The sequence below is a fragment of the Rhynchophorus ferrugineus genome, unplaced genomic scaffold (assembly GCF_030347505.1).
Source record: "Rhynchophorus ferrugineus isolate W39M unplaced genomic scaffold, kcgeb_rfMv2 rfM6, whole genome shotgun sequence".
Lineage (NCBI taxonomy): Eukaryota > Metazoa > Arthropoda > Insecta > Coleoptera > Curculionidae > Rhynchophorus > Rhynchophorus ferrugineus.
This window is the reverse complement of record NW_027472585.1, coordinates 11,803,334-11,819,609: the sequence shown is the minus strand read 5'-3', so window position 1 is coordinate 11,819,609 and position 16,276 is coordinate 11,803,334. Positions and strand designations below refer to the sequence as shown.

At 29.4% G+C, this 16,276-nt stretch overlaps 2 protein-coding genes across 3 annotated transcripts in view; one reads left to right on the top strand and one right to left on the bottom strand.

Annotated features, from left to right (window-relative positions):
* Nucleotides 1-16,276, top strand: part of tfc (Brevican core protein triforce) — a 105,069-nt gene that overhangs the window by 13,997 nt on the left and 74,796 nt on the right. The gene's annotated exons all lie outside the window — the stretch shown is intronic.
* The window catches only part of LOC143199181 (cystathionine beta-synthase), an 84,102-nt gene that overhangs the window by 39,292 nt on the left and 28,534 nt on the right, over nt 1-16,276 (bottom strand). The window contains exon 1 of one of the 2 annotated variants that reach the window (XM_076409005.1): nt 9,702-9,876. The exons of the other annotated variant lie outside the window; for it this stretch is intronic. Within the exon in view, the coding sequence (XP_076265120.1) occupies nt 9,702-9,750 (49 nt within the window). The 5' untranslated portion in view covers nt 9,751-9,876. Of the gene's footprint in view, nt 1-9,701; nt 9,877-16,276 lie in introns of those variants that run through there. 2 annotated transcript variants of the gene reach the window in all.

Sequence of the window (16,276 nt, the reverse complement as noted above, 5' to 3'; positions counted from 1 at the left end):
TTTGATGCAAATATATATGTTGCTGTATCAATGTATCTTTTATGTAATAAAAATCCATTAAAACGTATTATTATCTATAATAAAGACGTAAAAAGCGGCTTATCTAACATCTCCTTGCCATAATAAAACTAATAAGAGAGAAAGAAACGAAAAAATACAATGAGGTCATATACGATGTTCGTATGAAAGGGATATTGCACAAGCCATGATAATTAAGCTTCAAAAAATTAACGATTCAATTCGGATTGCCATTTTCCGGCCATTCTTTCGATTTTCTGCAATTTGTGGTTTATTAAGAAATATTCTGTATATAGGTTTATAGGACAATTAAAGAATATCTCAGGGATATTACTAAAAATTATACTTTTAACAATACTTGTAGTATATTAACGTGGGTTCCGAACCACGGTATTCGGCATTAAGTCTACCGACTGGCTAGTGACCAGCTTAGGAATCATCCCAGAAGACATCCGGTTTTACCCAGCCTGGTTACTGGCGTGACTGGGATCATTTCCTTTATTTCCTGGAGTTTTCACTCTTCTGTGTAAGCACAATCACAAATGTTAAACAATCACAAACATAAATTGGATACCACAAAACTACATATTGACACTAACATTCACATGGTCAAGTAGTCTTTATTCCCAATTCTGCAAGTTTATTAATCTTATTGATTTCCAAATATTTATATAGATCACTATGTTTGAAGTATCACGGCAAATTGACAGTATTCCTCAATATTTTGTTCCTAAACCGTTTGAAAATTATGTGCAGATGCTTTTCTTGGCACAGCCCCATATCTGGATGCTTTATTTCGATATGGGCTTAAGAAGTTGCTAATACAGCAATATTTCATTGTATGCACAGAATAGACAGACTTAGAAAGTTAGCTCTCATATATAAAGTTGTAACCAAGTTTTATTCGTCCGAGCCACCTGAGGGCGCGCAAAGCGAGTTTATTGGCTGCAGAGGGAAATTAAAAAATAGGACTAAAATATTATTTATATTGTAGTGGGAATTAACAGATGATAGTTTATATAATTAGTTAAAATTTTGTATAAAAAATATTCAACATACTTCAAAAAACTATATATAATCTGGCAACTAATAACTTATTTTCCAATTGTACGTTGTTGTTGCCTTAAATATTATAAAATAAAAAAGTATAAACTAAAAAATTAAATTTGCACAAAATATATTTAAAATACAAACTTTGAATTTACTGAATATTGAGACACATTTTACAGTTTTGATTATGAAACATCCATTTCTTTTTACGTATTTGTATATGTACTTAATTGAACAGTATCCATATTATATATAGCCTTGCAAAATTTTCCTTTTGGCCCTTTGTAAATCTATTTAAAAATCTGTAAATCTTGGTATGTTGTGCATAATTAATCATTTTAAAAATGATTGCTGTTTTTCGGGATATATTATTTTGCCAATAAATAAAAAATCTAGTGTTAGCACAAATGAATTAAAATACCTTCCTGATACCGCTAAATAACATCTAGATATTATTTTATAATTTTTGCTTGCAATTTAACTTGTGTATGTGATAGTACTTAGTCTTTTTGTTGTTATACTGTCCGGTTCTTATCTGCAGGAAGTTGAAGACACATATTTGTTTCAAAAGTATGTACTCTTCCAATGTGATAGTTTTACTCATATAAACCCATGGGACTTGTTGTATGTTGTTAAAAACTTACTCTGCTTCATAGTTTAGCTATTATCGATTTTTATAAGATCGAACCCATTTTGTTTCTAAAATGTGTGTTTAAAATTTGTATCCCTGAAAGACTATACCGAAAAACTCAAATTAATTTTTCTGTGGAAGAAAACACAAGTATCCATTAATGAAGACTAATAAGAGGTAGGTTGTTTGTTATTTGCTTTGTTCCAACTGGTCTTTAGTAGTTTCGAATGCAAACTAATGATAAACAATCTGACCAGATGATTGGTTTCAATTAAGATTCTTAAGAGATTCGATAGTGATATAAACAAATCAAATTATTCAAATATCGTAGTGATAGTGTTAGGAGAATCGAACAAATATTTCACGTAGGACTTGATGATTATCCATCAATCGAGGATAAGTTAATATAGAGACTAAGTTTTAAGATATTTCGTGATTTAAATATGAAAGTGTTAAGATATTCTATTCACTCACAATGACCCTCTAATTCGAGAACTCTAGCTGGCGTCTATCGATTCTGAGTAATAATATTTGCAATTTGACATACATAATATTACTATAATCACTCTCATCTTTGCTATGAGAGTGCTCGCTATTATTTAATCTAAAATTAATCTAACGGTGGTACCTTCCTAGTTCTTTAATTCTTACAGCTATTGTGTGTCTGTAAAGGTTCACATTTTCTTTTGTGCGAACGAAGACAAGACAAAAATGATACATTAACATAAGATCAGTTCAATTCTATCTGACTCTGATCTAATATTTAACGATTATTTAACTTTTTTTGGCAATTTAAACTCAACTGGGTCAATAGAAAGATCTAATTTATATTATGTTATATTATTTATGTAACACTTTCGTAGTTACACGATGTTTTTTGTCGGTGATTTTGTAAATGTGTCATGATTCTTTGTATTGATATTTATTTAATTATACTTAGGAAATAAAATAACAAAATGAAAGAATTGAAATAAGTATTGCAGAGATCAGTGGAAAAATACATAAAATACAAAATGGTCAATCATCAAGATATATATTATGTTATATATATATATATATGTGTGTGTGTTATATATGTATATATATATATATATATATATATATATGTATATGTGATATATATTATATAATACATATTATTTATGTAACACTTTCGTAGTTACACGATGTTTTTTTGTCGGTGATTTTGTAAATGTTTCATGACTCTTTGTATTGATATTAATTTAATTATACTTAGGAAATAAAATAACAAAATGAAAGAATTGAAATAAGTATTGCAGAGATGAGTGGAAAAATACATAAAATGCAAAATGGTCAATCATCAAGAAATAAAATGTTGGAAATTGAAGAACAAATGGGAATAGACATGGCGGAGAGTGAGAAGTATTTAGAAGAGGATAAAAAAGGCATGAGGATATACCACAATCTTAATGCTAGCAACACAAGTAGCAACACAATAATAGATATACTGGAAAATAACAGGAATTAAAAAGGACTTAAAACAATTTATGAATATGTGTATAAATGAATAACGAAATCAACCATTTATTATAGATACAAAATTGATCACTGACGAAGGATTATTGGAAGAACAGAAAAACCGATACAAATGCTTAGAAAATGAGAAAGATACAAAAAAAAACAAATAAGTGAAAGACAAAGAAATTAAAAGTATTCTAATAGCAATGAATCAAGATAACACTATACAATAGACACACACTATAAATGCAAAATAAAGGATGAAGAAACAACCAGGAAAAATAAAACTAAAAACTAAACATGGACATTGGACGGATATTCATCTACATTAAAAAACAAATGTATTAAGGCAATCTTTTAATTAACTTTATGAAACTTTATTATTACGATAAGATAAAACAATGCAGCAATTTTTGTGAACTAATCTACACAAAAACAAACTATAGTTTTACTTCCTGATATTTTCACTTTTTTCCTTGCGACAAACTCAATTTGGTATCTTGAAAATGACAGTCAATGAAATATCCGCAACGAGTACATCATGCATTAATTCCTAATGAGCAATTGTCCTTGTGCATTAGCATGAATACAAAGAGTAGTAGCATAATTAATTTAATTGTCGTAATATTTGGTCGCAAAAGTAGAACGGCTCTGTTAAAAAAGAAAAAATATCGATAAATGGCGATGTGAAAGTTGAGGACATGATAATAAAACAATAATACGTAACGTCGTTTTCCCCTTAACATAACGGTTTCATTACCCATTAATTACTGTAAACACTGACTTTTCCAGAAATATTTCGATTTTTATTAATTGGACATGGTTGCTGTTCTGTATAGGGTGAGTTATCTGTTGATTATTTTATGGATTTGCTATAATAATATAAATGAAAGCCTCACAAAATTTCAGCCAAATGGATTAGAACAATTCCACAGTTTTGAAATAATCGCACAAAGTAATAATCGTACAAAGCTTCGGTATATAAATACGAGTTGTTCCATTAGTCCCATATGCATATAATACATCGTTCAATAGATGACTTGTAGAAACCTCATCAATTTCCGAAAGCTAATTTGTTATAAATGTATGTTAAATCTTGTATAACTTCTGGTTCAAATGATGTTTTGATGAAAATGTTTATTATTTTCTATAATGTTCATAATTATCCAAATATAATATGCTTTAGAGCAAAAACATAAATAAACGATTTAGTGACCCACCATATAATGCAAATCTGAGCCTTAGTGATTATTGGTTGTTTGCAAGCATCAAAATAATGCTGTTGGTGAAGACGTTTGACATAGAAGAAGAAATGAAGAAAATCCTTCCACAAGAAGATGTAAAAGAACTAGAAGAGCATTCGGCCGAACCTTTCAAAGAGTGTATCTTTATAAGAAAAAAAAAGTTGGACGTTGTCTAAAGGTATATCTTTTTTGAGAAATTTTCTAATACATCTTCGGAGGAGTGCGCTGTAGCGATATTCTAAATTTTTTTGTTAGTTCTTTCCTGTAATTGCTATTAGATTTAAATAAAATTTATTTTGCATAGTAATTTCAGTAGCACCAGGTTCAGAACTTTAGGTTTCAGACATATTCGTTGACTAGTATACAAGTATGATAGATATTATTAGACGATCTATTAAGGGAATACGTTGCTTTTAGGATTTAGGATTTATTGCTTTACGAACGCTTCTTTGTTGACATTGTTCTGGAGTATTCTTTGAAGGGAATTGGCAAATCTTATAATAGTGTTCGTGATCATCTCATTTTCAATCTTTCCTAATTTTGGTACCCTTAAATGCCTTGGATATTTTGTCATTGACGTAGCACCACAGCCGAATTTGATTGCTCCACACTAGAATCAGAATTTGCATATATATATATATATATACATATATACATATATATATATATACATATATACATATATATATATATATATATATATATATATATATATATACATATATATATATATATATATATATATATATATATATATATATATATACATATATATATATATATATATATATATATATATATATATATATATATATATATATATATAATAAGGTTATTGCAAATTGTAAGTCAGAGTTACGGCCAAGCAACCAAAACATTTCCCTGGACTTGATGTTGAGTTCGATGCTTTTTTTGTATGTCCCTTCCATCTGAGCTATCCATCTGAGGTATTTTGTTGTGTCGGCACATGAATTTGCAGGTCGTGAATGAAGACATATTGTGGCGTGATCCTCTTATTTGGGATATCTATGGGTGTAGATTTTGATCTATTTAATTTAATTAGTTAATACAGTTTTTAGTTCAGATATTAACTTTATCAAGAGCAGATTAGAGTTTTTAGGTTGAGCTCTCTGTAGTCCCTGCTATTGTTGTTCTTTATAATGTTATATAGAGTCACTGAATCGCTCTTTCCGTATATTCCTTCATTTTTAACCTGGAAATATCAGTTAATAAAATAAAAATTTTAAAGCGGTTAGAAATGCTTAGAGATACGTGACTTTGTTTTATATAGTAAGTTTTTATGACACACTCTGTCAAAAGTCAAGGCAGAAGGAAACACTTTTATTTTAGATAGAGAAATAGTATATATTTTGTGATGGACTTTTGTTATCCTACATATTATCTTCATACATGAATTAAGGAGAATATAAAAAATTGCCAAAGTATGTTTGCATTTTTACATGCAATAATATAATACAATAGACCACAAATTGTAATGGAAATAATCTGGCTATAATATTTAATTCTTAGTAGGTTTGATACCAACACAGTGGACCCCACATCTAATGTATACCTGTATTAGCAGTATTACTATTTTAGATAAATATCATTCGGTAAAAACGTAACACAAAAATTCACTCTATATACAAATTCCGTCCGTTTTTTAATCTCTGCTCAGTTTTCTTGATTCATTCTAGAGTTTTTCCTCTCTTCTCCAGTATCTCCGTGATACGTTCATGTCAGGTTCTCTTCTGTCTGATCTTTCACCGTTTCGCAATAACAATAATAATATAACATAAATTAAAATATATAATAGGACATGTATTTTGTCAATTAGTTATATTACTTTATTAATGAAAATTGAATTGTAATTGTATCGAATACAATAAACATGACATTGTGCAAGATAATTATACATATTTCAATACATCTCACTATTATTACATCAGTTCTTCTCACCTTAGGCTACCATCCGTCCTTTCTTCGAACAAATTCATTTCAGACAAAACCTCGATGACTGAGCTACAATCAACTTTGAATAATTAAATTGTAAACGTTCAATAACAAATCAAATTGAAATATAATTGAAAATTTTTTTTTTGATTGTCAGTATTTATTTTTGGTTTTGTTTCTAAAACGATTGGATTAGTTTTTGTTTATTTGGAGCGGTTTTGTTTATTTAGTGACAAACATTATCGGTTTTGTATTTTTTTTTGAAATTTAAATTCTATTGTTTTGGTCGGCGTTACGTTATTAATATACAAATGGAGCAACTAAAATTTTGAGGTTATTGATTATTTATTTTTTCTCAATCTATTAAATTTATTGTTTCCGACTGTGTATTGCGAAAAATAGTTTTCGCAATTTACAAGCTTGATTATTTTGTTTTTGTGAGTGATCCTTTCAAAATCGGTTAAAATCTGATTTATGTAAATGATCTTGATAAAAACTGTTGCGGTTTTTGAATTACAGATAATGTGAGAGCGCATATCGGTCAATGTCAATACTATCTAGATTATTTTGCCTATATAGTTCGACCAATAAAACAGCCAATGCACGTTATTAAAATTTATGACGTCGTAATATTGTCGGATCAAATAAAATCATAAGACGAAAATTGTGTTTTCATATATAATTTATTTTAACATTGTAGTACATCTAATGCACACTATCAACACCACTTATGAGGCGCGAGTTCTAGGCGCGTCTTTTTTATATATTGATATCACCTAGAGGTCTAATCCACCTAATTGATAATTGTATACCCAATTATTTTATTTTACCTTCATTAGAAGGCATGCTTACCTTTTCATATTTAGTTATAGTTTCCTTCATTCCGATCTTTACTTGTCAACTTATTTTGATATCACTGTATTTCTCATTAGTTTCTTTTGTTACTAGCTGTGTACATTTTTCTTGATAAAATTTGAGTTCATTCACATATATAGATTCTTCCTAATGCAGTACCGTATCTGCAAAACAGTTAGTATTTATTCTCTTCTCATGAAATCTAATCTATAGTCATGTACTGATGTATATTCTGAACATATACTCACACTTCTTTCACACTTAACGATACGATTTTCTGCAGTTATCCTTGTTATATCGTTATATCTTGGCAATTGTCAGTATTGAATCATAATCCAACACCCCGAAAGTTTCCTACAATCGTTTTACTATCACTTTTTCAGTCACTAAACCATTTATTTCCAATCTATCTAACACTTGTTAACGAGTCACTATAACTTCTTCTTCTATGTGTCCGATAGAGTTCATCGAAACTAAAGGTGTTGAAGACAAGGCTTCATTCGGCATCATTCCATATATCTAAACATTTCTGGCTTGTATATCCTTCTCGACCTGAATGTAGTAATTCTTTGCCATAGCAATTCGATTGTACTAAATATGTAGTTATAGGGAGGAAGACGTAATGCTCTCTGGCCATATTGTTCAACCATCTGATTTGCTGTGTATTTTAGGCCTATTTCCAAAAAGGTAAATTATTTAAAACGCTATTAAATATTTCATTTATATTTAGCGCATAATAATTTGAAATAACAAGCTTTTTAACATGGTATTTTCAAAACTTAATTTATATTTTGCAAGCCATTCCTTAATTACAGTCTTTGTGCATCATCTTCTTGGAATCTTTTCGACCAATGTTATGGTGCATTGTTAATAACAATAAGTGATGGTCCCTCCAAGTTCTTTGACAGCTAATTTTCAATCCTGAGTAACACTGGTAATTTTATAGTTCGTTTCTCCATTGTATTCGTCCTTGCGCTTTTCTAATACTACTGGCTGTTTTTATACAATTTTTGAATAGAGCTAATATCAAGATGATCTTGATTCGTCACTCGTATCAAATGTGGACGCTTTCTTTTAGGAGAATACAACATTCCAATATCAATCCACCATCCGACAACAGTGCAACTGCAACACATTTTGCAGTCAAACTGTGGCAACATAATATTTAATAGTATCAACACTTACCTCTCTAACGCATTTTATTAGCAAGATGATTTTTCGGAAACGCCTGCTTGTGGTTTCTGTCAACTTAAAAACTGTTATCATTTAATGTGCCTATACAAAATTTCTCAATTTCTCAGACGTATAGTTTGCTTTGCAAAATCTTTTGAAATCAATCTATGGACAGCACTCTATAAAATATGCTGAATAGTAAATGTAGCAGATCAGAAGTGACGAGACTTGTTAATATTCGAAGACTTGCGATATTGCGTTTTAGTTAACACCATAGATAATCCTCGAATATTGGTTATATACTGATGATGAATCATGTTTAAACAAAGATTTGAGGACAGTGAAGACATTATGCTAAAGCATTGCAACAATATGCCGAAATACTGAAATAAATATGATTTGTACCATTGTTACTACCACATGTTGTGGTAAGATAGTTGCTATCTTATATTTTAAATTATTTATAGATTACTAAAAGGAGTTAGATCTTAAATAATACAAGATATGGTGGTGGTGTATCATGTCATTGATATTAACGATTTCTTTTACAATTAAATAACGTATCGGTTTCCGTCACTGGTCATATTAATTAGCAATGATGAGGGTGACAAATCAGTGATATATCAAATTCAGTTTTATTTTTATAATAGATACAGAGGAATGAAGGAGAAAGTAATAACGAGAATCCATTGATAGATGATCTTGTCACATGACATGACTTCTTTTTGTAATTATATACAGATAAATTTCACCAAATTTTTTTCATGTATTATGTATAGCGTCTTGCTATTTAACGATTAACATTAATCATTTTCGAAAAGAAGAAGTTGCAGCATTCTTTTGTATAAGGAATGAACTAGTAACTGAGACTGTGTGGTATTACGCAACCATAATATATTTCGATGCATAACATATTAGACTGTCTGGTTGGTTATTCGCAATGAGTAAGATATATGTTATTTTTAGTTCTTTTTTTTGGGTGTTAAAAAATTCCAAGACATTGGAATAATCATGCTGAATTAATTATATAATCGGAATTTATTGCCATTTCGATAGTTGACGGTTACTTTGTTTTATTTGTATTTAGCAACATGAGTAGAGATATATAATGTGTATTTTTTAAAGTAAAATTATAACTTGAGATACATCAGTTGATATTTGATAGACATTGAAATGTATACAATTCACATTAGTGTGTAGTAACACCACGTAATAAAAAAATATTGCGGGTTGACTGTGTGTTTGGTTTGAGTTTTTATTTAAGAAATAAAAATTAGACTATTAAACAAAAAACATGCCGGCTTGGTTGGCGCAGTGGTGTTCATGTTTCAAAATCATCCCAGTCATGCCAGTTACCTAGGATAGGTAAGACCGTAAGCCGGTCTTCTGGGATCGTCTCCAGGTTGGCCACTCGCCAGTTGCTACTGAGGGCAGTGGTTCGAAGCCCACGTGAATTCAGTAGGTCCAGTCCAAGACCCTAGTTGATAAAATATTGAAATGGAAGGAGATTATTTATAGAAGCTCTCAATAAGCAAGCAATTTCTTCCATTGTCGTAGTTTCAGTATTTCAATATTTTATGTACTAGAATCTTGTTAATGCTTTTTTGTAATTAGGTTATGGCAGGCTGACTATAACGTTAAATAGGTTTTAATTATGAAAACCTTAATAGTTGAGATTTTATAAGAAAAAAAGGTTCTAAAAGAAGTCATAAATAAAAGTTGCATTTGCAAAATAGTTAGTAAGGATCGAATAAATTTAGAATTGATGTAATGAGACACCAAAATAAAAAAGTATATATTCAAAAACATGAAAAAATACAAATATTTTCGTGTTAGACCTAAAAACAGGAATACAGAAGAACAACACTATTGAATACACATATAATACTACTTGGAGCTATGGTATCAGAAGTTGAAGATATATTTCAATCCAAATTAATATAGTGAGATGTATTATAGAATATATTACTGTGACCGATAATGAATCAATTTAATATGAAAATAAAATATCATAGAGCCGGCTTGGTTGGCGCTGTGGTAAAGGCGACAGGAAGGTCCATCTACTGTTGCAATAGTCGAATCATGCTGGGGCACGGTCGTAAATATATGTTTGTGATTGTTTAATATTTGTGATTGTTCTAGGCAAGGGTGCAAAATCCAATAAGGAAAATGATCCCAGTCACGCCAGTTACCAAGCTGGATGTCTTCTGGGATGATTTCTAAGTTGGTCACTCGCTAGTCGGTAGGCTTAGTTAGGCACGTTAAACAGTAGGTCCTGTTCTGATAAACCCTCGGTGGTAAAAAAGAGATTTTAATATATAATTAAAAAGAAATTAAATTAAAAACTATTAAATAATAAAAGTAGTAGAGAATGAGTAAATAATAAGAACAAATTATGATAAGAAAAAGGAGATAAAGAGGACTATAATAAGAAAAATAAAGTAAAACATAAAGCAGTAAAACAAAAAATAAATATTGGGAGATAACAGGATAATTTAGGAGTACCACAATAAAATAGAAATTCCCATGAAAAAGAAAAGAAACTGTAATGCTGAAATGAACTAAAACTTGAACTAAAATATGATTTATTGGGCATGGATGTAGGAGAGGATAAACATAAAATATATGCAGGACAGACGTAGGCTAGACAAAAAAAAATCCCGAAAATATTTCTTTAATTGGTTGTTACTTTTTTAACATTAAATTATTATTTAAATAGGTTTAGTTATATTAACGTTCTGGTATCAATATTTAAACTTTTTTTTATAATAATTTGTTTTTAAACACGACTAACTGATATTTGTAGTAAAAACCATTTTACTAATTTAGTTGCTTTTTATTCATATTATGCAAAAATTTTGCTTACCACTTATTAGTGATACTATAAAGACTATAAAAACCTATTATCAATTTATATTAAAACTAATTATAAACTCATCTATAAACATTAGATAATTCGTAAGCATCACTGATTCTGTTTTTCTAACACATCTTTTTTTGAAGTTTTACTATTTTTGGAAACTGCAAATGTTTCTTAAGTGTATTTGTTACGACATGTCGCTTATATTCTATTAGGATCTTGGTCAAGGCGTGTATCACTTAATCTAGATTTCTAGTGTAGTCCTTAATTAGTTAATCAAATTTCTGTTGTTGTTCATATCATATAGAACATAAGCATGTGAAAAGAACTTAGATAGTTGTAGTAGATAAAAATATTATTGAATATGAATATATTCTTTATTTTAAAACATTTAGATATCATTGCATGTATTTTTTAAATTAATATTATTAGTTATTAGAATAATATATTGAAAATTGACATGTTAAGACCATGAAATCTCTGTGTGTATTTGACAAGTGTGTAATTGGGTGTTGGTAATATTTAATTAATATTACTGATATTAAATTTATGTAGTAACATTAATAATAAGTTTTTCTTGATTTAGAATTACATTTGGACGTGCAATCAACATTGTTATTGGGGGTTTACAATTATTGTTTGTATTAAATTTCGTAATTTTCATTATATTTCATAAAAAAGTGGAGGCTTATTAAGTCTCACTTTGGTATACAGGTCAAAAAACTCCATTAAAATCTAAACAGTCTATAATTAATTGTAATAAATCTTAATATACAAGATACGACACATTTAGTTATCTCGATCTGTTCCTTATAATTACCTTGTTAAAAAAACATATAAATCGATATAGCATTGCGAAAAAATCCTATTTCGAACGTAACATATATAGGTACAACATCCGCAGCAGAGTTCCAACTGACAATGACAACAACGAAAAAAAAAACTTTTGATATAGATTGTGATAGAATATTAATAGCGTTTTAATTTTTCAAGAATGTTGATGGTGTTGGTTTTGTTCTTTACTAGATATTGCATAAATTGGTTTTATTACGGTACACAGACCGTTATTAGTTTATTTTAATAGAAATTTAAAAGTAAATAGTAATATGAACATTCTATTTGGATAAATTATTAAACACTGAATGGTTTTAAACAAAAAAGGATCGTAAAAAGGCTAATAACACAACCCAAATAGTTAATTAATGGTTTGCCTTATTTTACGGATCATTGAGATATTGATAAATCTTCAACAGCCGGCATGGTTGTAAATTTATGTTTGTGATAGTTTAATGTTAAATCCGACAAGAAAAATGATCCCAGTAACCCTAGTGACCAGGCTGTGTAAGACCGGATGTCCTCGTTAGTTATTTAGTGGTTCGGAGCCCACGTTAAACTGTAGGCCCAGTTCAGATAAACCCTCGTTGGTAAAGGGAGATAATTTAAAAAAAATATTATTTTATATTAATTATATATATATATATATATGTATATATATATATATATATATATGTATATATATATATATATATATATATATATATATATATATATATATTAATTATTATATATTTATTATATATATATATATATATAATATATAATATATATATATATAATATAATATATATATATATATATAATAATATATATAATATATAGTTTCCAATGCAGTGTTCCATTTTTGTACTAAAACATACGTCAATTGCTTCAATAATGTTGGAGATGGAAGTCAACTCCTCATCTTCTGTTCTAGATCTCCAAATAATACTTCAATTTTGTTGAGGTTTGGCGATTGCGTTGGCTAGAGAAGATATTTGGTAATATTCTGATGCTCATCAAACCAATACTGAAATGGTTTGATCTTCGGTTATGGGCTCATTATCTTCTTGGTGTGTGATAGGCAGCAATATGCTAATCATAGTACTCATTATTGACGATGTTAAGATTCATTTATGTCCAATTTTTATTACCGTTTCACCAATTTTTTCGTAACATGGTATAGGCTTCCATTATAAAGGGTTTCACAATCACCGTTCTTTTATACATGATTTGTAAAGCTCTCACACCGTGTTTGTCCTTCTAGTTTTATGATATTGTTTTGTCTAGCCATAATCCTTTTTATTGTTCGTCGGGCTTTATAGGTTAACTTTGGGTTTCGCTCACTATGTCTCTTCACCGATGTTTTGCATGTTTTACAATATTTTGTTATTACCGATTTAAACACTAAAATATTCAGTTGTTTCCGCCACAGGCGCAGATCATTTGTTTTAATAGTCACAGAGTAAAATATATAATAATTCTATAAGTCCCTGACTGAGTAATGGATACACGTCGTATTATTTACACGAAATCTTCCTATATTAACTTCTAACATATATTGCGAAACTTCAACAGATCGCTTTATTCGATCCACTGTATCCCATCATCTATCAGAATTAGTTGCAGTTGATTTTAATTATAAAGATTTATATTAGATTTCGTACTTATACCATATAGGGGATTTCAATAAATAGACATATACAATATATATATAGTGAAATTAATTTAAATAGTTATAAAATACTATTGCAGAAACTGTTCTAAAATATTGACCTCCTTAGTTTAAAGAAACGCCGCGTTTGTTCTACTTTTTGATAGATCGCGTCTCGTGAGTCTGCGGCTTATATTTTCCTGTTAACACGACAAGAATGCGGTTACGTAACGTCGTCGCCATTACAATAGCAATTAAAATTTCTGTTTACTACTTTCTATTTATTTTCATGCGACCGATAGACAATTTTATCAATTAAAGGTCTTTAATTGGACTATCGTTTATTGAGACGTTAAAATAGAATCGTGTTAGGCCATTTTAATTATTTTTTCGTTTCAAAAATCAATCAAAATTATTTTTCATATATATATATCTAACGTATAATATATAATATTTTAACTAGCATTAACTTCTATTAGAGGTTTTGTGTGAATAATCTATCTACTTCTTAAAATTGAATTAATTTGTTTGGACTGACTTCAATAGCTTAAAAGGATGAATTTGACATCGAGAGGAGAAAATGTAGTAGAAGGGCGAATAAAATATATGAAAATGCAGAATTTGATATTGAAAAATTTCGTACATCTTCTCGTTGTAGGAACATTTAAGTAGAGATTCCATCCCGAAAGAACAGATTATTTTGTCTCATAAGAAGTGAAGGGCTGCTCAGGCAAGTCACTACTCTATCTGTCAGATCGAGTACTAATCGGAACGAGCAAGGTCTCGAGACAAGGTGGGTAGGGTATTAGTTCCCATCTTAATATTTCCAAGTATGTTTTCACCGATTTTGCAACATGTGGTCAAGAATTGTCATGCTGAAGAGTAATTTTATAGTATCTTTGCTCGCATTCCGGCTACTTTCAACTAGTGCTCAGTTCAAGCGCAATTGTAATCGATGTAGTTGATTGATGGTTTCACTACGTTATTGCAGTCTATAGTAACCATACCAAGTTCATTACACCAAATGCAGAGCATTAGCTTGGAACCATGGATATTCAGCATTGCCGTTGATGCTGATGTTGATAAATGACCAGGTAGTCCCCATGATTTTTTCCCTTGGGATTATCGTATGGATGCACGTTTCATCGCCCATAATAATATGATGCAAAAAACCTTTTCGATTTTACCGTTGATGAAGAATTTCACATATGACCAAACACCTTTCAATATCTCTTGCTTTCAATTCATATGCTACAATTCCCATGTTTTTCAATTAATTGGGAATTATGTTTTGTGTTACTTCCAACTATTCTGCATATTTCTCTTTCATTTAACTTGGATCATCATCGAGTAATGCCTTAAATTTCTCGTCTTCAAATTTATTTGGATTCTATCTTTCTGTTCTGTAATATGTTCTGTAATGTTTCTATTCTGTTCCAAATTTCTCTTTGTTTTCGGCGTCAACATCATCATATTTGAAACGGCCTAATGTTACAATAAGCTTCATATAGCATTCGATTACCTTCAGGTTTCTTTTTCTTTAAATTAATATAAATAGTAAAACTTTCGGCAAATACGATTTAATACACGGTAATACAACGTGTTGTAAATACTTTAAAATTAATTTATATGCCTGATACTATAAACATTTGAAATAAAGTTTATTATATATACATTTGTTACTAGTTGAACGAGGAAATTCGTTATACTAATTGCATTAATAATATTCTAATTCTATTAACACATATAATATATATGAGGCTTATTGTACGGCTTAAATAATTTCATAGATATACGAAAATGATACTTTGGTGGTTCCTTGAAAATCCCTTGGATCAGAATTTCTTGAAATATAACACGGAGAATAACATAATAAAATAATTATAAGGTGTTTCAGTTCAGTGTATGAACCTATAGTGACGTAGAAAGCAAGACAGCTCAACTAGATGGTGAAATCGATTATTCTTTTCAAGATTAATGGGCGCACTTCGTTTTTATCGATTTTTCTGAATCAGAGAAAGGTGTTAAAGTTATTATTGGCATGGCCAATCCCTTTTTTTAATTATCACCAATTGAAGAAAAATGCGAGAGTTTCACAAATATTTTCACAAAAAGAGTAGTAAACAATTATTTCATATTTTCGATATGTTCATGTCGATTTTTAACGTTAACATATGAAAGTATTTAATGCTTTATATCTCTTGAAATTTAGTGGCTTTTAAGATATACTTGATGCTTTTGAATTTTTACAAACAAAGGCGAAATGGCGATTATAAACATAAAATTTGAGAATCTTGTTCATCTGCCTTGCGTTGGGCTACATTCAATAATATGGCTGAACAAATTTTCTTCTTTTCCAGATCTTTTCTCAATTACATCCAATATGATGTATTTGTTCAATTGTCGAATTGTTGACAAAAAATATGAATCAGAGAAAGGTGTTAAAGTTATTATTGGCATGGCCAATCCCTTTTTTATTATTTTATTATCCCCAATTGATGAAAAATGCAACAGTTTCACAAATGTTTTCACAAAAAGAGTAG